We start from the raw sequence: 27,502 nt of genomic DNA, 5'->3' as shown, positions 1-27,502 counted from the left end.
GGTGGTCTCAGATGTCTATGACCTCACCCAAAGAGGCATGACCTGGTCAAGCGTCCCTGATCCATATGTAAAAGAGGAGATGGTCGATAGATCACCCTTGCTTCATCGCAAGTCGCCCCCCATACCGCGGGCATGAGTACCTGCACTGCAGCCTTGAGAGGCAGGTGTGCCACACATTGAGACCACAGGGAGCACGAGACCAAATCTCTCCGCAACATAAGTAAGAGGACGGTTTGAAATTTAAAACCATGTTTGCTTGTTCTTGGGACTAGGCTTTTTTTCTGTACAAAGGAATCTCCCCAAATCGACGAGCATTATAGAGGAAACGCTCTTTATGTACTATGAAATTTCAGCAGTTGAGAACTTCCATAATTGCCAGCGCTCCAGCCCTCCTCCCCCTTTTTTCTGTCTTTTATTCTCTGTGTTATAAACTGTGTGATTATTTCCATCGGCTTGTTCATTGATTCCATTTTCTTGGGATTTGAATTCACTTCAGAACTCAAAAGAATTCAAGAAATAACAATTTAATTGTTATCAGTGTAGGAAATTCTAGCATCCTTCAGAGAAAAAAACGATTTATGGTAGAGCACAAGCAACACCGAGAGGCAAATTTGTTTACTGATAGCAGTAAAAAATAATTTGTTTAATTCCTAACAATTTTCATTATTAAAGAAAGAAAAATCTCTAAAGGTATTAATATATTAATACTGTAATTTGACATAATCACCGATATAAGGATTAGAATTAATTAGGTTTAAAACTCATATTGGTGAGTTAATGTTGTTACTGGCCAATAGCCTACCTTAAAATATTACAGCATTAGCATCAGAACAACGTTCTTTATTTTCAGTCTAATTATGAATGAATGTAGCAGCACGGCAATGTAGTGGTTTGAGCATGTGCGGCCCAGTTCTGAGGTCATGATATCAAACCTGCCTGTGTGGAGTTTGCATGTTCTCCCCGTGGTTGCATGGGTTTCCACCGGGCACTCCGGTTTCCTCCCACATTCCAAAAGCATGCATGTCAGGTTAATTGGCCGGTCCAAATTGTCCCCAGGTGTGACTGAGCGAGTGAGTTGTCTCTCTCTGTGTGCCCTGCGACTGGCTGGCAACCAGCTCAGAGTGTCACCTGCCCACTGCCCAAAGACTGCTGGGATGGGCTCCAGCTCCCCCGCGACCCTAATGAGGATAAGCGGTGCAGAAAATGGATGGATGACTGCATGTTATTAAACTCTATTTCGAACATGATAAAAAAAATAATAATTCCAAAAAATATATATATTACGTCGCATGTCCAAAAAGGAATTGTAAAAATCATATGGGCAACATTAGCTCAGGAGGTAGAGCGCTCGTCTTGGGATCAAGAGATCGCAGGTGCTCCTCCGTGTTGCATGTCGAAGTGTCCTTGGGTAAGACGCTGAACCCCTAATGCCCCCAATAAGCAGGTTGGCGCTATTGATGTGTGAGTGTGTGTGTGAATGGGTAAATACGAAGCATATTGTAAAGCGCTTTGGGAAGTCTTCATTGACTTGAAAAGCACTATATAAATGCAGATCATTTCATTTCATTTCATATGCTTATTCAATCCCACCCCGACTTCCTAAAAAAATTGTCTCTTACAGCTAGATGATGGTAGAAGACCAGCAGATTTCTTTTTGCATCAAACTTCTGTTTTGTTTACGATGACTAATAGCTGTGAGTTGTTTGCTGTGTCATTGCCTTTTATAACTAATGTATTCATGATCTAATAATTTATAAGGGCACACAATCATCACAAATCTGCTTGTTGATTTTACGCTAAAAATGCACCTGATCGATGCGTTTGATTTCAAAATGTGCTAATTTCTATTCAGTTCCGTAGTTTCCTTTAACTTTCCATCTACCAGTATCTCATAAAATTCTATGGGAAACACTGGTTCAACTATGACTCCTACGTTTTTCTTTTTTGTTATCAAATGAAAGATGTTTTGAACAAACCTTTTTGTTGTATGGGTTGGTAATGGCCAGGTAGGTATCATCTGACCCTGACAAGATGTATTCACCCGTGTCGTTCCAGGATATGGTATTGACCTAAAGAAATTAAAGGAGTAATTATGTAATGACAAGAAATTAATGTGGGAAAACTCAAGTGGCTGAGAGGCGAGTCACAAAATAGATTTATAAAATATGCCATAAACCCATACAGTAGGTAGATAAATTTCCCTTTCCTCTGCGAAAAATGTTATTTAAAAGAAATACCTTTAAATATCAAAATAGTTTTTTGCGTAAATGTTCTCTTTTTTCCTTACAACAACACTATCTTTTAAATTTAAACGAAATATTAAACAATATAAAGTTCTAAGCGAGCTGGAGATACAGTATAGAATTTTTACACGCGAACTAGGAAGAGGAAGCGAATTTCTTCTTCGGGGTGGATGCTGGATGACCCCACAGCGCCACATGCTGGTAGCGGCGGAAAGAAGCACTACAGTAATGTCCTGTACTCGGAAAAAGGTGCACAATACAAAATCTAAATTATTATATATATATATATATATATATATATATATATATATATATATATATATATATATATATATATATTTTGATATCCCGAAAAAATTGTTCATATGTACCGTTGTTCGTAACTCAAATGTTCATAAGTAGGAGAGCGTCTGTAGTTAATATTATTAGTGTCAATATCATTGTTATTAATTGAAATTCTGCTCTTAATTGTCAAATTGCCAGTAAAAGGTAGGCAACACTGATATAATTGCCCATTGAGAGTACAGTATGGTATTTGCCCATCAGTAAAACTGTGTTTCATTAACATGGGCTTATTTTTTGGTTGCTGATACTGAGGTGATATCAACTATTATCTCAAAATATGTATTCTGTATGTATTCTATTCCAAATTGCTTATAAAAGAATCTCTTGATGACAGTTTCTAACATTCTGCATTCCACATTTCTCTCAGACAACACAGAAATTGACTCCAAGGTTGTCTTAAATTAGTATTTCGTGAGTTCCCGGGTTTGTGCTTTAGCAGACGTAGTGGTAAAAAAAAGTAGTTGAGCGACAGAACATCAGCTGCAATGTTTGTGACACGGTTTTGACATGTGACTCATCTGCCGGTTCAAGTTTCCCTGGGCCAGAATCCAATATTCAAAACTGGTGGTACTTACACAGCCATCATGTACGTTCAGAGTTGCTTCTAGTTTGAGTCTTTGAACAAACTCTCTTCTGCCTGTAGATGGAAAAGAAAATATGTTAAATGGTTTTAAGTTAGATGAAGCACAAATAATAACAGTAAGTATAACGCGAGCCATATCCCAGTCTTCTCTAAAGTGAAGTATCGTAGTTTCTTGATTACAAAGTGCACCAGATTACAAAGCGCCCCCCCCTAAAAAATATATTCTTTTGTGGTATTTATTTCATACATAAAGGCGCATTAGACTATAAGGCACATGTAATTAAAACTAAAGTAAGAGCTAAGGTTGCACAAAAAAAAAATCATAAGTGCCGTATTTGAGCATTGATTGATCAGTCAGAATATGTCACTTATCACAATCTCATACGATTGCATAACTTTGAACGCAATGGGAATCGATCCCAGATTACAGTGTTGAGTGCGCCCGTTCCCACCCACTAGACTCCTAGGGATGCAGAAGACTCATGAAAAGGCATTAGGACTTATCATCACAATATTTTGGTGCCAAATTGCTGTTGTTATTATTGGACCACGCAGCAAGATAAATGTCTGACATTAAACCAGTCTTCTTGAAGCGCATGAGATTTTGAAGTGAATGACGTAAGGGTGTTGTGGGAAATAATTCGGTATTTCTGAACTGAATGAAGAGAATGGCTGGTGGAAAGTAATTAGGTAATCCTGAAAAATATAAATAAATGCAATGCCATCATATCTAAAACAGTGACTAAAATAGTGTGATCATTAGATAAGACCTAATGCCTTTTCATGTGAAGTCTGTAACCCTAGGGGTCTAGTGAATGGGGACCAGCGCACTCGTCACCGCAGTTTGGGTTTGCTTCTCGTTGCATTCAAAGTTATGCAATTGTGAACAACTATCCGTGTCCCTAGCAGCCTGGTGATTAGGTATTAGCTCTACAGCTATCCGGTTAGATCCTTGTTGCCACCATTGCTGTGCAATTGTTTTCAGCGCTTGAACTTTATCGACCGATCAACAATTGCAAACATGGTAAAGCAATTCCAATTTTGTTTGCACACAGTGCCTTGCAAAATTATTTGACTTTGGCTTGGCCATTCCAACGTCTTTATATTGTTAATTTTAAACCATCCCATTGTAGAGTTTCCTTTGTTTGGTGTCGTTGTCCTGTTGGAAGCTCAACTAGCACCTTTTTCTTGGGTCTCTTGCGTCTCCAAAAGTTTTTTGTAGGCAACCCTATAGCATGATGCTGCCACTACCATGTTTGACAGTGGGGATAGTCTTTTCAGGGTGATGTGGAGTGTTACTCTTACGCCAAACGTTACACTTTGCATTCAGCCAAAAACGTTCAATCTGGGTCTTATCTGACCATGGTATGTTATTCCACATGTTAGGGCCCGGTCACACAGACATTTGCGGCTGAATGACGGCCAGAAATTTTTGCCTTTGAGGCGGACGCTATTGGACGTATTGAGCTCGCAATGGAAACGAATTAAAGCTGTGCTTAACTCGGATTCGGGAATTCGCGCGCGGGTGGAAGCACAAATAATATTTGCCCTACTCAATTCTTTGGAGCGCGAGTTGACAGCCCTTGACGAGCGTAGTGACGCTTAAACACGACCAGAAGTTTGTGGTCGTGAAGCAGATGTTGCAGGGGCGCTGTGGAACGTTTCGAGCCCGCAAAATAGACGAGAGAGAGCTGTTCTTTACTCGCGGTCGCAAATTTTCACGTGGTTGGGCGCGTTCAAAACTTTTGAGCAGCTCAAAAGTTTGAGCACGTGTTCAAAACGCGTGCCGCACACGTGGTCAACACGAATTAATGACGCAGAAATGACGTGCTATGGTCGCAGCCAGGGCGCAGATACACTTGGGTAGAACGCGGGGAATCGTGGGTGGAGCATGGTAATAGCATGTTCTGTGCCTGTATCGCGGTGTTATTACGTGAAATTAGCGTGTTACGCATGTGACAGTCAAACGCCTTTCTCTGCGTATAAACAGCGTAAATGCCGAGTGTGCTCGTGACGTCAAGGGGGGGTACCCGTCAGTATAGTTTCCCTTCATTTCGTATAAACCATTTGGTGCATCCATTTCTTGTTCAACAAGGCTGTAAAGCTAGGACCTTATCTTTACCGAATGAAATTGTGAATATGTTTGATTTTTGAGAAGGTTGTTCAAACTTCACTTTGTGTTTGCTGTTAAAAACGTAATATTGGAATATAATATTGTGAATTTGCTTAATTGCTGTTGTTATTGTCATGATTGTTTTTCTGTTTTTAGTGTCAATAAATTTGTTCAAACCAAAAAAAAAAAAGTTTGGTTGAGAATAAGAATTCCAGTTATTAAGCCTTAATACACATATAAATTCGGATCGGTAATGAATCATGAGTAGATTCTCACCAAATTTGTGGTCGCACCCCCCCTCCATCAAAGTAGCCACTTCACCCTACGTCATTCTAATTCACATTCAAATACGGAATGCAACGACAAATACACAGTTAAAATCTCTCCATTTCGCAATTGATGGAAATGTAATACAGTTCGAACCGATCTGTCATCGTTATTAATGTGAACGTATGTTGATGGTAGACCCCCCCCTCGCGACAACGAGCAACGCAAACGCACATTAAAACACCATAAAGCGAGCTAATTATAATAATTGAGAGATCCTAGTCTAAATAATGCGATTATATAGACCAAAAATTGTAATCTTATTTTACAAAATGCGTTTGATATCATGGAAGGAAAAGTCACGTGAGGGGATGGAGCGGTTTGGTTGGTTGTTGTTGGTCTAAACACGGATATGACCGTCAAATGACGCGATGAAGAGAAGGAGAACAGTCGCCGGCGTCTTTTTTCCGGCCACACCACAGGTCAAAAGCAGGTTGGCCAATTTTGCGCATTTTCCATTGCGGGTAAACACGGGTGAAAAAAAATCCCAAAATTTTAGCCGTCATTCAGCCGCAAATGTCTGTGTGACCGGGCCCTTAATGGTTTCCCCCATGTGGCTTATTGCGAATTCCAAACAAGCATTTTCATGGTATTCTTGAATAAACGACGAATGTCTTGCCCACCTTCTATAAAGGGTAGAGTACGACTAATAATTGTCTTACGCACAGATTGTCCCACCTCAGCTCTGTAAGCCTGCAGGTAATTGGACCTCTTGTTTCCTCCTCTGATTAGTTTTCTCCTTGTTTAGGCCAAATGTTAAGAGGGGCGGCCAGGTCTTTATAGGTTTGTAGTGGCTTTATCCGCTCTCCATTATCAATTTAGTGCTAGCACAGTGCTCCGGGAGATGTGTAAATGTTGCGAAATTTTCTTATATCCCAATTCTGCGTTGAGCTTTTCCACAAATTTATCCTTGACCTGCCTGCTGGTGTCTTTATAATGTTGTGTCTCCTTTCACAGACCATGTGCATTTAAATTGAGACTTAACGACAGATAGGTGGCTAAGCTGAGAGAACAGGGGGCCAATATTTTTGCAAAATTTACTTTAAACTTTTTACGTTGTAAATATAAAGTGTTCAAATAATTTTGTTCCACATCACCATTTTGTTAGTCCTACTTTATTTACTAATAAATAAATGTTATTTTCATGATATTTTGACCATTTTCGTTTGGCAGGCTTGAGGGGGAAAATTAAATGCCAATCAAATAAAATCAAAGATTCTCATAGAAGAAATGGTTCAGCAAGTACTTGTCTTAAAAAAAATTTCACTGGGGGTACACCAATGAAAAAAAGGTTGAAACACTGACATAATTTGTCATTGGTACAAACCCCTTCCCCCCTCCCCAAGCTATTTATATACTAACACTGCTTGTGTTTCTATTACTGCTGCAGTTTGACTTAACACAAAGAAAACTCAAATGTATCTCGGTCAGGCTAAATACAGGGGTGACTCAAACTCAATGGCAACTTCTGCAATTATTCAAAGATTCAGTCTTATTTCAAACGTAATCAGGCGGGACCAATAAAGCAGTGTTTCTCAACTGGTGGGTCAGGACCCCCCCCCCAAAAAAAAAAAAAAAAAAAAAAAAAAAAAAAAAAAAAAAAAAAAAAAGAGTCCGCCACCCATTTTCAACGGGTCGCGGGGCTTTGTCCTGGCAAAATAATTGTAAGAAAAGAAAACAATAACTGGGGGTCATACGGACTCGTTAACAGTATATGGAAATAATTCCCTGCAAATGCGGATTGACACCTGCCAATTCACACTACCGAAAAAGACATAAGGTTCGTTGAACATGGCCAAATTCAGATACTGTAGAGAACAGTGGCTGGGCGTGCATTTCACACCTGGGCCTTCAGCGATGGCCTTTATTGACGTGTCCTTCATGAACAAATCGGCTATAAAAACAATCTCTTGGAAGTTAACGGCAGGAGCTGGCTCCCCACCAGTCAAAAGCCCCTTTAAGACATTTTTTTCTCTTGTGATTGGTCAATATGCATTTTTTTTTTCTTCAGGGATTCTATGTTGTTGACTTTAAATTTGGTGAGAGTAAAAAATAATATAATTGTTCTGTATTTTATCTTTTTTGTGTACACATGTAAATATTCAAATGTACGTTTCCTTTGTTTTACAGGCACAATGTGCTTTACATGGCAAATGTAAAGTTTATTATTGTCTTTCAGAGGTTATTTGTTGTTAACATTTTGATGTGTGTTTTTGAGATATCCCAAGTCCCTTGACATCAAAATTGCTCAGGATAACGAAGTTCAAAGTTTAAATAATTTTAAATAAGTTTTTTGGTGCTTTACTGGCCCCCAGCTGACGTTCCCTTATGCCTGCAAGAAGGCCTTAATGTTTCCAACAGGAAATTGGATTGGCCAAACCAACAGCTTCCTAAAACACTGATGATATGCAACAAGTGCATTCAGATCTGCTTGTAAAATCCTCAAAGCAGATTTCTGACCTTGGCAACAGATAATGGTTTGAATGCTTAAATATTAGAGCACACAGCATGAAAAAAGCACAAGCAGAAGGTAAAGCAATGAAAGGAAGCGGACGGACAAATTGGAATAATTTAACCAGTACTTATGGACAAAACATAATTACATCACAAGATTTACATCTTTTCAGGCCATTTGAGAAGGCCTTTCAGCCCACCAATGGGATTTTGTTATATTGAGGACAAAGCTACTGAGGTGAAGCGTTTCATTAACAATGCAGCTAATTAAGCATTAAAGGGAATATTACAATATTTTCCGTACAATGAAGCGCACTTATTATAAAAATCCTTTGTGAATTTTTTTTCCACATATAATGCGCACCGGACTATAAGGCGCATGAAAGTAAGAGCAAGGTTTGCATGAAAAAAAACACATTTATGTGGTAAAATTATGCCTTTATGATTGTAGTTCCCGAATTTCTAGACGTCTGCATGTATATTTGTTCATTAATTGAAAACATGGATCTGTCGCCGGGATTCGGACCCTCGGCTATATTTTTAATCCGAATGCGGCCCCGAACTCGAAATAGTTTCTCGTGAAAGCGCTTGCGGTGTTCTCTGTGGTATACATTTGTATTAGTACCAATCAGAAGGCAGAGGAAACAAGTCGAATACATTCCATAACCGCTAGCTTCCCCTCGAATTGGTAAAAACATAAAAATAAAAAAAATCTTACCTAAATAGCTGGTCCTAATGTTGTTGGGCTCGCTGTATCCGATGAGTCGTTTATTTACATCCCAAACCAGGTTGCCGGAGCAGGACATGGCGACCTAGCGTGCCTTTCAATAAACAACAACATTGAAATCGAAGCTAACAGCCTCGGGGGTTTCTTTGGCCATCGGTCGCCTCCAGTCAAGACGATTTTAGCTGAATCATGATGAGAAAGAAGGAGTTCCGTGATTGTCGCTCCCGGGAATCGCGTCTTGTTCGCCGCCCGAAGGCTCACTTGTCCTCCCTTAGTATGTAGCAATGCGTCAAGCTAGCCTGGTTCTTTTTTTATATTGTCTACACAGTAGAACGATCAGCTGTGTTAAACCAACGCGATAACAAACGAGATTTCAGATGAAGACGAGAGAGCGCTCGATTTTAGTATTCGCGAGATGTTTTGCAAATACTGTAGTGAATTGATAAAGTCTCGTCTGGGGAAAATGGAGGAAATTAGGTAAAATGACCATCTTTACACGTAAGATGTTTTTCCATCTATCGAGGGCTGGCTACCCATTCTTAAGGAGCCGGGCTCTCTTCTTCTAATTTCTCTCTCTCTTTTTATCGCTCTCTATGTCTTTCTCTCTGTATCTCTCCACCTCTTTCTTCGTCCACAATAAACCTTCCAAAATCCCCCCCTCTCTTCGTCCCTCTTTCTATCTTTCCCTCTCATTCTTTCTGTATCTCTTTTTCTCACTATCTTTCCCTCTCTTCGTCCCTCTTTCTTTCTTTCACTCTCATTCTATCGCTCTCTCTCTCTTTCTCGTTCTCGTTTTCTATCTCCTATCTTTTGTTCGTAAAACAGTACAAATGGTTGTACCAAAAAGGAAACTAAATTTACTATAAGTCAAAATTCTTATCCCCTGCAAGCAGAACAAGGGTTCCGATAATGTTTTTGTTTGTTTCTATTTTTTTTGGGGGGCAGTTTCTGTGTCTGTCTATCCAAAAAGGGCGAAGGGGTTCAGATATGATCGCAATTCTTCACAGGCAATCAAGTAGGCCACCCTAGATGTGAAAAATAACTCAATACTTTTAGTTTAGTTGACTTAACATTTTCCCTAAAAAAACATTCAGCTCTCCCAGGCCTGAACGACAATGAATATTGTAGTCAACGAGAGCTGGCTCCCCATCATTGAGGAGCCGGCTCTCTCTGAAATGATCCCCTCTTTTACTTTCTCCCCTTTCTATATTTCACTCTCATTTTATCTCCCTTTCTCTCTTTTTCTCTCTCTTTCTGTCTTCTTTTCTCTTTCTCTCCCTCTTTCTTTCCCTGTCTTTCCTACAGTTGAATTCTCTCCTTTTTTGCTTTCTCTCTCTCTTTGTCTATTGTTCTCTCACTTTTCTCACTCTTTTTCTTTTCTCTCACTTTCTCTCTTGTTCTCTCACCTCTCTCTTTTTTTATGTAATTTTCTTTTAGTAAGACCGGTTCCGGTTTCCAACATGGCGGCGCGTATTTTCGTTGCGGCTGGTTTTTACCCGGTAATCCTACTATTTACCACTGTCCTCCTGCTTTCCTTTTTGGATACATGCGTGGCCAATAAGACATACAGTCGGGAGGAGCTCATCCGACTAGGTGGGTGTCTAAATTTCGACTTTTCGGGAACTTTCTATACCACCCACGACATCCCAAATGAGCTCCAAAGGGACTCGGGTTCGCCCTGCTTTCCCGCTCCACCGAAGAAAAAGAAGAAAAATCGGAGACGAAGACGACGAAAAGAGAGAAAACAGAAACGAGGATGTCGTGCAGGGAAGCGTGTGAAGTTGATGGAGCAACGACATGAAGATCTGTCTAATCCAACCATCATTTCTTCGTCGATTCTACGAGTAAACCGACAACCGAAGCCCAACGCACACAACCGGCATCTCGTGACGATCTCCACCAAGGCTACAGCTAAGTCAAATGATTCAAAGCTAAAATTTGGTCTTTTGAATGTTAGATCGCTCGCCCCTAAAGCTTTACTTGTAGATAATATTATTCGTGATTATAAACTTAACTGTATTGGTCTCTGTGAAACGTGGTTACGCCCGGATGAGTATTTAGCTCTAAATTATGCTTGTCCCCCAGATTACGAGAGCAGCCATATAGCACGCACGTTGAAAAAGGGTGGTGGTGTTGCGCTAATCTCTGAAAAAACGCTCAAATTTACTCCTCGTACCTCTATTAATCACAAGTCGTACGAAGCTCTTGTGATGAGGTCCTCCACATTGTCAATCTATGTGATAACTATCTATCGCGCACCAGGACCATACACAACTTTCTTAGACGAATTCGCCGAACTTCTGTCTGAACTAGTAACCTATGCAGACAAAATTATTATTATGGGGGACTTTAACATTCATATGAACTCTCCACTCAGTTCACTCACTGTTGCGTTTCAGTCTATAATTGATGCTTTTGGTTTTAATCAACTGGTTGATTTGCCAACCCATAAAGATGGAAACACGCTCGACTTGGTTCTGACTCGAGGAGTTTCAACCTCAAACATGGCGGTGCTATCGTGTACTACAGTTATCTCGGATCATTATTTAGTTACATTTGAGGTGCTAGCTAAATGTAGTACCAAAAAAACTGAAGGATTCACCGGACGCAATATAAGCACAGGCACAGTTTCTGAGCTCTCCGATATTCTTCCAGGAGCAATTGCGTCTTTTCCTTCCTACTTAGGCTCCATCGAATCACTCCTAAATTAATTTAACGCTACCCTGGCCAATGCCCTGGACTTAGTTGCGCCCATCCGGCATAAATTACGACCTAAAAGACGCACACCTTGGTTTAATGATGAAACTAGATCCCTTAAACGAGAATGCAGGAAATCTGAAAGAAAATGGCGCGCTACCAAGCTTGAAGTTTTCCATCAAATCTGGTGTGATAGTTTGTTGAAGTATAAAGCGGCCCTGGCCTCTGCAAAATCAGCCTACCTGTCGAAAGTGATTGCGTCACAAAAGAACAATCCCAAGGCCCTTTTCGACACTGTAGCATCGCTAACAAGGCAACAGACTATCCCAGATAGCTCCACCCATTCTGCCCACGACATAATGGTCTTCTTTACTAAGAAGATCCAGAGCATACAGGAAGAAATCGCTAAAGACAATATTAATTCAACACATACTAAAGCACTCAAATCCCTAGATGCACGACATGGTGGCTGTCCAGGGACTTGGTCCCGTTTTAGTGAACTGTCACTCGAAAATCTTAAACAGATGGTGAATACTGCCAAACCGACGACTTGCCAGTTCGACCCACTTCCAGGTTCACTTATTAAAAGTCTCTTTGGCGTTCTTGCACCTTCAGTTCTAAATATTTTAAACATATCACTCGCCTCTGGTGTAGTTCCAGCTGCTTTTAAGTCCGCCGTCATTAAACCCACACTGAAACGACCCAACCTAGATCCAGAAAACTTATGTAATTATAGACCTGTGTCAAACCTACCGTTTCTTTCTAAAATACTTGAAAAAGTAGTGGCACAGCAGCTGAATGATTTCATGTCCGAGAACAATCTCTTTGAATCGATGCAATCAGGATTCAGGGCTAACCACTCTACTGAGACAGCTCTGATAAAGGTAACCAATGATCTCCTACGGGCAATGGACTCGGGCACATCATCACTTTTGCTGCTGCTGGACCTTAGTGCTGCATTTGACACAGTGGACCATATTATCTTGCTAGAACGGTTGGAAAAATGGATTGGTCTCTCAGGAACCGTCCTCTCGTGGTTCAGATCCTACCTCTCAGATAGGACGCACTGCGTTAAATATGGCGAATTGACATCTGAGCCATTAAGTGTAACTTGTGGTGTTCCGCAGGGTTCAGTGCTTGGCCCCCTTCTCTTCAGCATTTATATGCTTCCACTAGGTGATATTATTCGCAAGTATAATATCAGTTTCCATTTTTACGCAGATGACACTCAACTCTATCTCCCGATGGAGGAATCTGCCACACTAAATTGTGGAGCTTTGGAGGCCTGCCTCACTGAGATAAAAGAGTGGATGTCACTCAATTTCCTGCGTCTTAACCCTGAAAAGACTGAAATGTTAGTAATTGGTCCTTCTAAGTCCCGTGACTTATTCTCTAAAACCGCAGTGAACTTGGACAATTGCCACATCACACAGAGTGACTCACTTAAAAATTTAGGTGTAATCTTCGACCCTGATCTGTCCTTTCAAACACATGTGAAGAAAATTACTAGAACCGCTTTCTTCCATCTCCGTAACATTGCTAAAATTCGTCCTATACTTTCTCAGTCGGATGCGGAAATCATAATTCATGCGTTTGTTACCTCCCGTCTCGACTACTGTAATGCTCTACTTTCCGGTCTTCCGATGACCAGACTCAAGAGTCTTCAGCTGGTACAAAATGCTGCAGCGAGGCTTTTAACAAGGACAAAAAAGTATGATCACATCACCCCAATTTTGGCTAACCTGCATTGGCTCCCAGTAAGCCAAAGATGTGACTTCAAAGTTCTCTTAGTACTGTACAAAATCATACATGGACTTGCTCCCTCTTATCTTTCAGATCTGATTTGCCACTATGTCCCGGCCCGAAGCCTTCGTTCTGAGAGCGCCGGTCTCCTGGTGATCCCAAGAGCCAAGAAGTGTTCCGCTGGTTCGAGAGCGTTCTCCATCCGGGCACCGGTGCTGTGGAATGCTCTTCCCCCTGAGATCCGATCTGCAACCTCGGTGGAAATGTTTAAATCTAGGCTTAAAACTCACTTCTACTCTATAGCATACGAATAACCTAATCTTCTTATATGTAATAACTTGTGAAGCCCTTAGAGACTAATTGTGATTAAGGGCTATACAAATAAAAATGACTTGAAAAATGACTTGACTTGACTTTCTTCCTCCTTATCTCTTCCCATTTCTGTATTATGCTTTTTCTCTGTCTCTAGCTGTTCACTGTATATTAAAACTATAAATGGTATTGTAATATAGTAACATAAGATATTTTAAAAATTGATTAATTTGATGCATAATATTTATTAACTATAAGTAAGATATGATAAAAAAGACAAAAAAATATGAAGAACTTTTTGGGAGCCAAAGGAGCTGGCTCTTTTCAGTGAGCCGAGCCAAAAGAGCCAGAATTCCCATCACCATAACAAAACACATTGGGAAAATCATCCACCATTCTTGGTTTAGTCGACACAAATGTGGGACAACATTATATCTACCATATTTTTCACAAGGACTTCAGGAGGGTGCACATTGTGTGGTTTGTAGTGCGCCACACACATTTGCCAGGCATCCACCAGAATGACGTCGAGGTCCTTGAACATAGCATGCAGAACAACATTCAATTGCAGTGAAAACCAGTCACTAAAGTTCAGGGTGAGCTTTTGATCAAGGGCTCTTGGGTTGGGTGTGCGGACCACCACTAGCGTCCCAGGCGCTCGGTCCAGGAGCCGCACCACTGCCTTGCGGATATGCCGGAGGCGGTGTATGTACACTTTCACGGGGAAAGGAGTAAAGTGAGCCCACAAACTGAGCGCCACCACCGTGTCAGGACCGCCGGTCAGGTCATCCAACTCGTTGGCAATGTAGTTTAACTTGTGTGGCAGGATATTTCTTCCCGTGATGATAGGTTGCCCGTGGAATCTGTACTTGAGCAGAATGTTATGAGTGATGTCCACTGCCATGAATGGCCCAACGTTTGGATAACTCTCCTGTTTAAATTCCTTAATCCCTGCAGTACAGGATACAGTAAAGCTATAGTCAAAACTGCGGTGACTCAATTCTGCCACATGTAGTGAAAAATGTACAACTAACTACCTACAAATATCAATCCATCCATTATCTACACCGGTTATGGGCATGGCATTAAAAATAAGGTTGAATGGACAGGTGCTGGAAGAAGTTGAAAGCTTTAGGTACTTGGGTTGAGATGTGGCTGCAGTTTGTGGAATGCGAGTTATTTGTTATTTGGATTCTCTGAGGAGAGTATGAGTATGGATGTTAAGAGGGGACTGTATGAGAGTGTGATTTTGCCAATGTTGGAATAATGTACATAAGTTATTCAATTTTACTATCATTCATGTGTGTTATATGTTTGCTTGAAATATTGTGCTTACGAAATAGGATGTTCTCACTAGCAAAGTTTTCCACTGCACTCTAGAGAGAACCAATGGTGTGAATAAGTTATAGATTTGACCCAAAAGGGCAAGGATCTTTTCTAGAGTATTTAAACAGAGTTAATCATTCACATTTCAAATAACAAGTGTTTGCATGAAAACTGGTTTCGACTGGAAATTTAACTTTCAAATGCATTCTTCTGTTTAGCAGTCCGAAACCACCTTGTAACCAGGGCATTCCTTTTTGTGAATAAAAGGCAAGGTGAGGGGAGACGTCTTTGAAGTGAGTTGGAGGCACTGTGAAAAAAAGCAGTCTCCCGTTCGCTTCCCTTGCAAGAAAACCATAAACAATTCTCTCTGTCCTTTTTGTATACAGGTTTTTGTTACAAGTGTTGGGTTGAACCTGACAGCCGACTGTGTTGTATGGTGCAGAGACTTGGAGCCTGAATGCAGATTTGAGAGGGAAATTAAATATTTTTCAGATGAAGTGTTTGAGGAGTATGTTAGGAGTGACAAGATTGGATAGATTGAGAAATAAAATTGTGAGAGACAGAACTGGAGTAGTCGTGGAACTGAGCAAGCGTGTGGATAAGAGAGTACTCGGTTGGTCTGGACACATCGAGAGGATGGATGAGGAGCGAATGTTGAAGAGGATCTACAGAGCAGAAGTAAATGGAAGGAGACCAAGAGGAAGGCCGCGATTGACGTGGATGGATGGTGTTATGAGTGCACTGTGTTGTGAAAGGATAGTGGGATGTTTGGACGCGTTCTAAGGGATGGGCAGGGTACCTGTATGATGCGGCAGGGGTAAACCAGTGAAAGCTGCCGGGCCCTGCTGTTGAACAGAAGAGTGTGTTCTTTCACCCTGACCCGAGTGACATGGCCGCTTTTTTGTGTCCCCTTTCATCTGGAAGGACGAAAGCACGACCAAGGTGCTTAACTTGTTTGGGCATTTGGGTTGGCCATGGTCAATTTTTTCCTTTTAAATGGGCTGCATTTATATAGCACTTTTCAAGTCAATGAAGAACTCCCAAAGCGCTTTACAATGTGGTTCACACTTTTCCCTTTTACACACTAACTAACAGATAGCAGCATCAGCCATGCAAGGCAACTGTCTGCTATCGAGGACATCAGGGATTCAGTGTCTTACCCAAGGACACTTCGACATATAACTCAGAGGAGCCGGGAATTGAACCTGTGACCTCTTGATCCCAAGACGAGCGTTTTACCTCCTGACCCAACGCCACCCCGCTTTTCTTTGTGTTTGTCTTGCTGTCGGTCACCCCTCCCGACAGATATAACCAGGGTAGAACGATAGATAGATAAAATCTCAGGCAGTTTCACCCGCTTCCTCATTTGAATAACATTTTGTTGTGACAAAATACATGAGGAAAAAAATACAGGAATAAACAAATGACAAAATGCATAAATAAATGAATAAATTGCTTTTGTATTACTGGGCATTGCATGATTATTTATGCATTTATATCTTTTTTGGTATCTATGTCTAGATCTGCCAGGATCAGTTCTCCATACTGATTTGCGTAAAATGTGAAATCAACCTTATAAAGAGCCCAGGCTTTCATAAATCAGCGTAATCTGTTCTTTCACATTTACTTTCTGGAACCCCATAAAACCCACTCACCTGGAAGCATAGTAACGATATAATGGAACCACTGGCGCATGGTGGAGTCTCCATACATGTAGAGCATCTTGTTGGCCAAACACTGAGTCATGGATGCCTGATCAAACTCCTGCTTTGTTACCCCACCCAACGGCCTCCAAATATCCTTGTAGAAGTATCCAGACGTGGCCATTTTCAGGGGATCCAAAATTTGACTGGCGTTTTCTATGTGGGTGACGGACACAATGGCATGATTATTTTGATTTTTCATCCACAGTTAGGAGTTATTGCAGTGCTTTGCAAAAGAATGGCCCCCAAGAAATGTTTCTCATATTGGCACATTTGGTCACCTAATGACTTCCTCTGACAGGAGTTGCGACACATCGGTTGGGTTGAGCGAGGGGGCTGGGAATCCCCTCCTCTCCCAGAAAGAGTCAAGTTTTTGAATGCGTTTTTGACTCTAGCCCCCTCCCACTAGGGGAATATGGCTCTGGTGTGTATATATATATATATATATATATATATATATATATATATATATATAGATATACATAGATATATACATACAAGTTAGAAGCCAGAAATATGGCAATATGTCAAAAAGATCTTGGGGCCAATACTTTTTCAAGGGACTGTATTTTGAAGGTCTGCAGTACCTTTTCGGGAAGGCAGCACCATGACGGTGTCCGATGTAGAAGCATAGATGGGACATTTTAGGTTCACGTTCCTGATGTCAAAAAGTGAACAGCAGTAGTTACAAATATTTGGATAAGGAATAATAAGTATATCCAGTGCTGTATATTGTGTGTTTCAAACTTATGGCTCGTGGGTCCACCACATTATTTTATGTGTCCGCGAGAACTTTAAAAAATAAATTTCCTACATATGGACCGTGAGCCGGATATTGCCTGTTGGATGATATAAGCATACATTTCTGAGTATGGTAAAATAAGGAAGCGGGTTTCTAGGTCAATACTATCAAAGGTTATGATTATTTTAAGTAAATGCAGAACAAATGCTCTTCGGACGCAAGAGGGCAGTGTTGAGTTTGTATAGCTTGGTGAGTCGGTTCAGGAATAATACTGATATTCAGTCGACTGTTAAAATAAACCAGTTAACACATTCAATGGCAAACATGAAATCCTTTTTATCTATTGATGGTGAATAAAAGATCCCTTGTCATTTGTGAAAATAATATTTATAGTGTAGGTTACTCGTGTGGGCCGAAAGATAAAGTATGATACTGAAAAACAGCCAAACATTTGGCGTTGACATTTTTTTACTGATCTGACCCACCTGAGAACAGAAACAGTTTTACATCCCTAATTTAAAATCTCTGAGCCTCTAAAAATAAATGGGTCAAAAGAGTGCTTTCACCCAAAACTACATTTCCCACAATGCCAGTCGACTACGACACCAGCAATGTGAGAGAACAGTGTCACTAGGAGTCAGTACTGTATATCCAAACTGAAGTCAATGAGTACATACAAGATATATTCATTCCTGAGTCTTGTGCGAATTTTACTGATACGGAATAACTTAAAACCAATTAATTTGTTTCCAGTCGTCCAAAAGCAGAATGTGCAGGCTACAAAGTTATTCACTACAGAGTTGAACTGTAGTATAAACACCAGTAGGAATCTTGTTAACATCTAGTACTTTTGGAAAAACAATGGGAGTGGAGTGTACTTAGGCTCTTAAAGATACACACACTTTGAGCTTCTTCCAAATGCACCCTAAATTGCAGACAAGAGTGATCTCTAAATCTATACATAACTCACATTAAATAATTAGTTTCAAACAGATTTTAAAATGAAAATGATTCCTCCAGTCAATTTTAGTGACATTTCTAATCCACTTCAATTACGGACGGTGTCGAGACTAGCAAAGGAATGCGTTCCTGCACGCATTACTTTTGGAGTAACGAGTACTGTAACTCTTCATTAATAACATTTTGTAACTCAACTGTTAGGATTATGTAACAGCTTTATTTTTTTTTTCAGTAAGGGGGTAATGTAATAAATGATGTTTTCCGCTGTTACACTGCCATTACACTGCCGTTACTGACAGTCAAAAGTGGTGCGTTAATTTGGCTGCAGAACACCAACGCCGGGGTGCTGCCGCAAACCGTAGACAGGTTTTTCTTCTGAGTATTATCCGCAGCGGTTCTACATATTTATCAAAAAAGCTTAAATAATAAATACAAATACAGTACATACACAAAAGTGGCAAATATTTATCAAAAAATTTGAATAAAATGGATGTAAAATAATGAAATAGACTTATACTCTTATAAAACAAATTACACACATTTGAAAACACATGAAAGAAATTGTAGTTGTATAATGAAAAGACAAACTAAAACCTGACTTTTCTGGTTCTCCCTGATGCAAAATCATCGATGAGCTCGTTCCTGAGATAGGTTTGACCTCAGGTATGACTTTATCAACTTCCTTTTTGAAAAGCTACTCTCTGCTTGATTCACAATGACTGGTAAAATTTGAAAAATGTGCAACAGTTGGCCTGTATTTTCTGAGTGATGAATGATGTTCATTATGTGAAAGACAGGAGACTGCAACTTTTTTTATGTATAGTAATGATACATAAGTAATGCCAACAGCCCTGAGCTCTGATTGGTTCACTGACTCTTTTTAAACCCCCGGCTTTGAAGAGGAAGCTGTCAGACCGTCCTGCGAACCTACGCTTTTGCTAGGCAAGCTTTGTACCCTCTGACAATCTCCTGCCCTGTTTTTTCCTGCCTGTTGCCAACCTGTTCCTGGATCCATTTCCGCCCTGCTCTTCTGTCCCGGACATCGACCTGTTTCCTGCCTGATACTTGTTGCCTACCTTTTTTCTTGACACGTTACCGCCCTTCAATGTTCCCTCTGAGCTGCGCGCGTGCGCAATTGTGCACTGCCCGTATATTCTCAGCGCACAAGAAAATCTTTCCAGCGCAATGTTCCCTCTAAGCTGCGTGTGTGCGCAATTGCACACTACCCAGAGCTTTTCCGCACACAAGAAAATCTAGCCAGCTCACAAAAATCAGGGCTCGAAATTGCTAATTAAGAAGCGAATTAAGTCAAAGTTACATTGCATGAAGGTAAAAAATACCAGGGTTCCCCTGACGTTGTGTTCTGAATGCGGTATTTGGAAGTCAGGGTCGAAGTAGAACGAAGTTGAGTGAAGTCAGAAGAGTTTTTCGAAAACCGGCTTCTTCGGCTCGGCTCCGTAAAAGGAACCGGCTCTTTCGGGTCCAAAACTGCTTCTTTCATCCCTATATGACTAAATATTATGTAAAATTATGCACAAAATGACTTAAAGGAAGGGGGAATAGAACAAAAAAGAAAAAATACCAAAAAGTAGTGAAATGCTGGGAAAAAAAGTAACAAAAGGAAGAGAAAAAAAATTCTGAAAAAAAGCCAAAAAGAAAAGAAGAGAAAGAAACAGGAAAAAAAAATAATAGAGAAGAAAAAGAAAAAAGTAACAGCTAGGAAAAAATAAACACAATGACATTTTTTTAAAGAAATAAAAAAAAAAGAAAGAAACATTGAAAAAGAAAAAAAAGTTTGTGTTGCATTCAAATAATTTCCAATGATGTACCAAGTCAATCTTGTTGCCAACATTGTACTTGCACTAAAAAAATGTGATTAAATACAGTTCTGTATCTTGCAACCGACTAAATAAGCCCCCAAAAATGTTAGTATTATGCGACAAAAGATACCGGGAAAAAAAAGAAATGGATATCTTGTGAAAGAATTGTTGTAAAAACAAATGACGTTTGTAGGCCGTACAACCTTTGCAATAATACATTGGTCAATTCATTCAAAAGTGAATTTTTTTTTTGCATTGCCGGAAACTCAGCAAAATGTAACGTGATGTGCAGTTTTGGACATGTTTGATAATGACTTAGTTGCCACACTTGGGATTGCTGTTGCTCACTGTTGTTTCAAGCCTTGCTCAGACCCGTGGAAAATTAGAGGGAACATTGCCGCACTTGCTCCCATGTCCCGGCTATCGACCAGCTTTCCTGCCGCCCACGACTATCCTCGCTTGACACGGATGTGCCACTTCCGCGTTGCTGCCATCAGCCACCGACGATCATTGGATCGTGGAAGCAAGCACTGCTTTCTTTCTCAATAAAACTGAGTAGAAGAACGCTATTGGGTCCTGTCTCCGTTTCTGGCTTGTGACATCTCCCTACCCCAGTCATAGGTGAAGTGTCCCTCACGCCGCCCCTCCCCTACGCTTTTCCTTGTCTTAGCCTCAGTATTTTCGTACATGTTCGCAGCAAGTTGCTACGACAGGGCGCCAATTTGACAAAAGGCAAAGTCGTATGTTGTGAGATAATACAAAACAATTTTTTGGTGCATATTTATTGTAATTGTTTTTTATTTTTGGGGAAGATCTCGTGCCGCCGCATATGTCATGGTGAAAATGCCGCCACTGATTTTACGTCACCTCTTTTAGGATCATGTCACTGTTCAAAATGGCAACCACCATATAGTTACTGTGGCTTGCGAAACTATTTGGCCCCCTTGAACTTAATGAACTTTCGCCACATTTCAGACTTCAAACATAAAGATATGAAACTGGAATTTCTCGTGAAGCATCAACGATAAGTGGGACAAAATCATGAAGTGGAACAAACTTTATTGGATATTTTCATCTTTTTAAACAAATAGATTAGTTTCCTCAAATTGGTTTTTAAACGACCACAATTAGAGCAAAATAGTATTTTGGGTCCCTATTTTAAGCTCTTCATTTGGTATTCAGTTTCGAAGTATTCCTTTTTTTTAGTATTTCTGAAGTCTGATTGTTGTCAAAGTTCTGTAGTTTTTTGTAGTGTTACCGTAGTTTTGTTTTTGTACTATTTTCGTAGTATTTCTGGAATAATTTTTGTTCAGTATATTCCATAGTAGTATTTTTTTTAGTATTGCAATAGTACTTTTGATGTATTTTGAATGTCGTTTTTTTATGTATATCCGTAGTGTTTTCTTAGTATATTTGTCTTATTACAGTAGTTTGATGATTATAGGATTTTGGTAGTACTTTTGTAGTATTCTTTTTTTAGTATTTTTGTACTATCTCAGTTGTATTTTGTGGTTTTTCCATTTAAGAATGTGTGTTGTAGATCTGTAGTATATCTGGAGTATTTTTTTATTATAGTGTTACTGTAGTTGTTTTTTTTCTGTAGTATTTTGTGATATTTCCATCATAGAATTTTTGTAGTTTCACAAAATGTGTAATTTGCAGTATTTCTGTTGTGAACCTCTTGTAATAGTATTTTGTAGTAATATTTATCGAGGGTTTTTTTTTATATTATAGTATAATGTATTGGTATTTTTTTAGTATTTCAGTCGACGTATAAGTGATGTATTTCCAAAGTGATATTTTTGAAGAATTCTTTTAGATTCTTTGTCGTATTTCCGAAGTAATATTTTTGTAGAATATTTGTAATATTTGCAAAGTAGTATTTCTGCCATATTTTTTCAGTATTTTTGTAATATTACTAGAGTTGTCTTTTTGTAGTATTTTTGGAGTAAATAATTCTGTAGTAGTATTTTGTAATAAAGCATTACTGTAGTACTATTTTTTGAGTAATTCTATACTATTTCTTTATTTACAGAATGAAAGCAAAATAATATATGAGGTCCCTGTTTTAAGCATTATATTTGATACATAGTTGCAGTTATTGTGCAGTATTTGTGTTGTATTTCTGGAGAAGTATTTTTGAGTGGACACACAAAGTGACAATGGGGACAATGTTGGGACCCAAAAAGTTACCCACTCTCAGGGGGGGGCCCTAGTGGTTGCGGGGCCCTAAGCAGTCGCTTAGCTCGCTTATGCCTGCGCCCAGCACTGAATATGGGTGAACAACTTTCTCAGCTAATGGTAAACAATTATTGAGTTTACAAACCTCTGAAAGAGCAAAGCCTCCTTTGTGGTGATACTGTTTTGGAGGGTGTCCCCCATGAAGTGGCTGTTTCTGGTGTCGCAGCTGAGGCTTTTTGGCTTGTAGCAATACCACGGGTCACCATTATAAGGATCAGAGTAGTTGCAAAGTGGCCCCTTGTCTTGCGGCAGACACAGGTTGCACAGCATCTTCTCAGACTCCTCGTCTCGTCCGAAAACGCTGAAGAAAAACACCCGATCTGGTTTTTCCTCTCTCAGACGCCGCAACACAGCGATGGCCTCGCTCGAGTGCACCATCATGATCGCAACCTGAGCAGACCCCTCCCAAAGAAGCGGGAATCGAACCGAAAAGAGTCCGTCGTTGTGGTCCAGCACCCGCCCGACCACGCCCGCTTTGTTTATCGGGGAATGTAATCGAGCCAACAGTAAATCGCCGCCGTAGCGCTTGGGTCTGCCCCCGAAATCGCGCAGACGAATATTCACTTGCAATTCGTCCCCCACGTACCAACTTTGGTTGTTCTTGGTTATGATGGTGAACCGGCTGCGGGCCGGGTCACTTGTCAGAGACAAGTTGAGTGATTCGGCACCAGAGGGAGCTTGAGGCCAGAGGATGTCGTCGAGAAGGTTGCGTTCCTCCAGCTCTTCTTCAGGTGACAGCAACGGATGTAGATAAGAACAGGAGGCGCGCTTGTGGTGAGGTGTCGTGAGTCTCGCAAGGATCTTTGGTGGCCTGAACTGGTTCTTCGCCTTATGTTGTGCTGACATTGTGTGGTACTTCCAACTCTGTAGTGTGAAAATATGGAAGTTATTCAAAATTAAGCAGAGAGATAAAGTAATAAGGGAAAGAGGAAGGCAAAAAGAGACAGAGTGAAAGAGAACTAAAAAGAGAGAGAGGAAGACAGAAAGAGAGCGATAAATATATATATGTCAAGACCAGAACGGAGACAGGAGCCACTTGTGTTGTGTTTCACACAAGTTTTATTAAAAGAAAGGGAAGGGGTTGTCCCCACGATCCGGGGATTGCTGGACGCGTGAAGCAGGTCGCTCTGAACCCGGAAGTGGATCTTCCGTGGCGCGCGATGACAGTGTCGGGAACGGAAAAACGGGTCAGTAGCCGGGACAGGAGAGCAAAAACGTGGTCATGATCAGGAGGGGGGCCGTAAGCCAGGAAAAGAGAGTAGACGTGGTCGAGGACAAAAGAGGTCGAAAGCCGGGACGGGAGAGTAAACGTGGTGGATCGAAAAGGGGCCGAAGCCGGGGGACAGACAGGAGCAAAACACAGGTGGGAATCAGGGTTGAAAAAAGGCTTGCTTAGTGTTAATTGAGGTTCGTAGACGGACTGACAACAGGGGACAGAAAGGAGTGGGTTAAAATAGGGTCAGAGAGCCAATCAGAATCCGAGGCAGTTGGCGCCAAATGAGCGGGCACAAGTAATTCATATTGGTAATAATGACAATATAGAGAAAGAAGGAAAGAAAACACACTAAAAGAGTGAGAAAGAAAGACAATGAGAGAGAGAAAGAAAGAAAGAGAAAAGAGAGGAAACGGGAGACAAAGAGTTAGCAAGAAATAGAGAGGATGAAGAGAGAGAGAAAGAGAAGCATGTGATCGTTGAAAGAAAGAGAGAGAGAGAGAGAGAGGGAAAAAGGGAGTGAGGAAGAGAGAAAGATAAAACAGAAAGTTGAAAGAAAGAAAGAAAAGAAAGAAAGTAAGAGAAAAAGACATACATCTACAGTTGCTTAGACGGTGGCACCTGGCTCTGGCAACATCAAATGAACATAAAGTATTTAAAACTGCATTTTATCTATCTCTTTTGCTTGTCAGTGTTGTGAGTCCCTAGGCAGGCCTAATCCGACACAACATGTGAGGCAGCTCTCAAACACACGGCGATTGGAATGAACAGCAACAGCATACAGTTCATTTCTGCTTGGAGAAATTGAACTTTGCTTACTCTGCTGGGGGCCTTGTGACTGTTATCCCTGGTTGCCGGCTTCCATCTCTAAAAGATTACTTGTTACCGTTATAGCGTACGTTACTTTTTTGCCTTCGCCTCCTTTTAGGTAGGTGATTGTGGCTCTTCCTTTTTTTTTTTTGTATAGTATGGTCCGGCTAGCTCGCTGTTAGCGTTGGGGCTGCAGACAGCTTCCTGTTTTGTTTAACCCTGTTTAGCCCCCGTTAGGAGCCGGCTTGCCTGCCGTGTCTATTGGTTTATTCCTGGTTCGCGTTTGTCGGTGTAGGCGCTTTGCGTTAGTTTCCGGTTAGCCTGTCGTTTGAGCTGATGTTATTGCCCCATCACTGCTAAACCTCTTATTTTGTATTTCTTTTCCATTTCAAAGTATTGAGACAAGCATATTTTTATTACTTCCACTTGAGTTTATTTATGTTTGTGATGTTTGTGGTAAGTTGGTTCAGATTTAAAGCTGCATTGGTTCAACTGTTACAATAAGCAAATGAAACATGACAATCATGTTTTTCCCATTATTTGTGAATACATGTTTTGAGTGTAAAAAATCCCCTATCATCCATGATTATAACATGTCGGATAGGGTTCAAATGGAGGCTGAATGATAAAGCATAGTATTGGGGGAAAACAGCTAAATGTTGGGCGTTGATGTTTTTTTACTGATCCGGTCCACCTGAGAACAGTGAGTCTGGATCCGGCCCCTGAGCCAAACAGAAAGATTGTAGTCCGTCTTGCTGTGAGTAAATCGGTGCAGTGTTTGGCTGAGTTTGACAGGTATGTAAATAGTTTTTAATAGATTTTTTATTTTTATTTTACAATAAAATCTGAATTAATTACAACAAGCATGCAAGTTCGGTAAATTGTTTATGAATTAAGTAGGATGACATTTTAATGTTTAAAAAAAGAGCTAAATATATAATTGATGTCTTGTATTAGCTTTCAAACTTCAGCATCCAATCTTAAAACCAAGCAAAGTTCTCTTACTTCCCAGAAAGTGATGTTGCGCAGGATGAAGATCATGCCAAACATGGTGAGAATGATGAGGATAGATTTCCAAATATTGATAGACATGTTGACTATTCAGCCCTTCTCCGAGGACAGTGCCATTGAGGAAATAACCTCGCCCAAAAGGTACGATTTGCATTCCGATTATTTTTTTAAATGCGCTCCCATGTTTGCAGCGCTTGAACCCACCTCAGGCGAGACACCTGCTGGATACTTTTATAATACAGGCTGTTTCAAAAGTCTTGAGAGTCACATGGCTGCAGGCGGCGCTGTCAGGCTCGCCCTCAACTGTCATGCACCGTCTCTGTCAGTACCGGAAATGACGTCATCCTAACCGCTGTTAAACTCAAAGAGGAAAACAAATTCTGTAGCTTCCGGGCTAACATTGGAATGATAAAAATGTGAACTGTTTCTGATACTAATTTAAAAGACATTGATAACATCTACCGTTAAATATTTTGGAGTTCACCGAACAGAATATACTAAAGAAAATAGAATTTTAAATTTGGAAAATGAAAAAAATGTAAAACTCAATTGGATTTATGACTTGAAAGGAACATAGCTATTATTGACTGAATGTATCTGCCAAAAATGGAAAGTTAATGTAGATCAGGGATCTCCAACCTTTTTCAAGCTGAGAGCTACTTTTTGTTGCTAATTAGCACGAAGGGGACCCCGTTTGATATGCATTTCTGAAATAAAAACTATTGTTATTAATGTTATTACTATTCTGTAACTATGTTAATACCGGGTTAATTGTAAGAAGTACATACCTGTCAACGTTCACGGCTCCATATCCTTACAAACTGTCGTATATTCACTTACAAAATACAAAATAATCTTACACCATACTTTTTTTTCAAACGTGTTTATTTATGTAGATTAACATGTTGCTACATGTGTTTCGTTATATCATATATATTGTCCCGCGACCCTAATGAGGATAAGCGGTACGGCTAATGAGATTAGATATATATTGTCAATTAACATTTTGTTGTAAGATCCTGAGTTGCTCGACATGAATGAGGTTTATTATAAAAAAAGTTTAAAAATTAAGTAGCTTGGACGTTCACTGTAGAAGGTAAAATACATGCAAATATAATTAAGTAGAATAATACCTTTTCTTATTCAAATTAGTAATTCATTTTCTGCATTAAATTATTGTTGGTAATATACTGATTAAAGGTATAACCACAAACATGTATTTTTTCATTTTCTCTTTTTATACTTCCTTTTTTTCTTAACTTCTTTATACAACATAATAATTCGTAATATAATGCATCAAAACAAGTGAGCCTTTTTAATGAGTTGAGGCGAAAAAGCCGGTTCTCTAAAAAGAGACGGACTTCCTTTCACTGTATCAAACCGCTCGCTTCGTTTGCAACGAAAAAAACAATACCGAGATAGAGGCTACCGTGATTGATTTGCCGTTCCGTGATAGTCGGTGTATACCGGATGGTACCCATCATTGACAAATTTGCGTTCCGTACAGATTTTCTCGTACGTCGTACACATCTGAAAATGAATAAGGAACTTACTTTGTACGGCAAAAACGTACAAAGGTATGACAGGTATGGAAGTAGGGTCAAACAGACTCCCCCATGGTTGTGTGGGTTTCCTCCGGGCCCTCTGGTTTCCTCTCACATGCATGCATGTCAGGTTAATTGGCATGCATGTCAGGTTAATTGGCTGATCTAAATTGTCCTGAATTGTGAATGAGCAAGTGAGTTGTCCGTCCGTGTGCCCTGTGCCTGGCTGGGAACCAGTTCACACTGTCCCCTACCAATTGCCCAAAGATAACTGGAATGGGCTACAGCACCCTTGCGACCCTACTGAGGATAAGCGGTGCAGATAATCGATGGATATATGTGTGTATACATATATATATATATATATATATATATATATATTTGGTCCCCCTACCAGAACCCTGGGAGATGGAGAGATCTGCAGAACTGTTCATAGGATTGCACTCTTCTGGATGAATTCTAAAAGTTATACTTTGGATATGTTGTTGGAGCTACTCTTCCAGTTTGGGGGTGACTGCCCCCTGTGCCTCAACTACCAAGGGTATCAGGGTCCCCTTGATTTTCACATACGTTCATGTTGCTCTTTCA

The 27,502-nt window shown here is 40.2% G+C and overlaps 2 protein-coding genes across 3 annotated transcripts in view; both read right to left on the bottom strand.

Annotated features, from left to right (window-relative positions):
- dcaf6 (ddb1 and cul4 associated factor 6) overlaps window positions 1-9,125 on the bottom strand; it is a 39,616-nt gene extending 30,491 nt beyond the window's left edge. For both annotated transcript variants that reach the window (XM_088352810.1, XM_088352811.1), the window contains exons 1-3: window positions 8,784-9,125; window positions 3,164-3,225; window positions 1,977-2,069 (exon numbers count right to left, since the gene is read on the bottom strand). In XM_088352810.1, the coding sequence (XP_088208936.1) occupies window positions 1,977-2,069; window positions 3,164-3,225; window positions 8,784-8,871 (243 nt within the window). In that variant the 5' untranslated portion in view covers window positions 8,872-9,125. The remainder of the gene's footprint in view (window positions 1-1,976; window positions 2,070-3,163; window positions 3,226-8,783) is intronic.
- Window positions 9,126-13,773: 4,648 nt separating this feature from the next.
- Window positions 13,774-25,501, bottom strand: LOC148353080 (NXPE family member 3-like). Its single transcript, XM_088352812.1, has 5 exons — window positions 25,365-25,501; window positions 22,422-23,200; window positions 17,161-17,231; window positions 16,526-16,729; window positions 13,774-14,495 (listed from the first exon to the last, which is right to left on the bottom strand). Exons 1-5 carry the CDS (start codon window positions 25,449-25,451, stop codon window positions 13,948-13,950), a joined length of 1,689 nt encoding a protein of 562 aa, XP_088208938.1. The 5' UTR covers window positions 25,452-25,501; the 3' UTR covers window positions 13,774-13,947.
- Between the last annotated feature and the right edge of the window lie 2,001 nt (window positions 25,502-27,502).

The sequence above is a fragment of the Urocampus carinirostris genome, chromosome 14, assembly GCF_059441175.1.
Source record: "Urocampus carinirostris isolate Australia breed hairy pipefish chromosome 14, RoL_Ucar_1.0, whole genome shotgun sequence".
Taxonomy (NCBI): domain Eukaryota; kingdom Metazoa; phylum Chordata; class Actinopteri; order Syngnathiformes; family Syngnathidae; genus Urocampus; species Urocampus carinirostris.
This window is presented reverse-complemented; position numbering and strand designations above follow the sequence as displayed.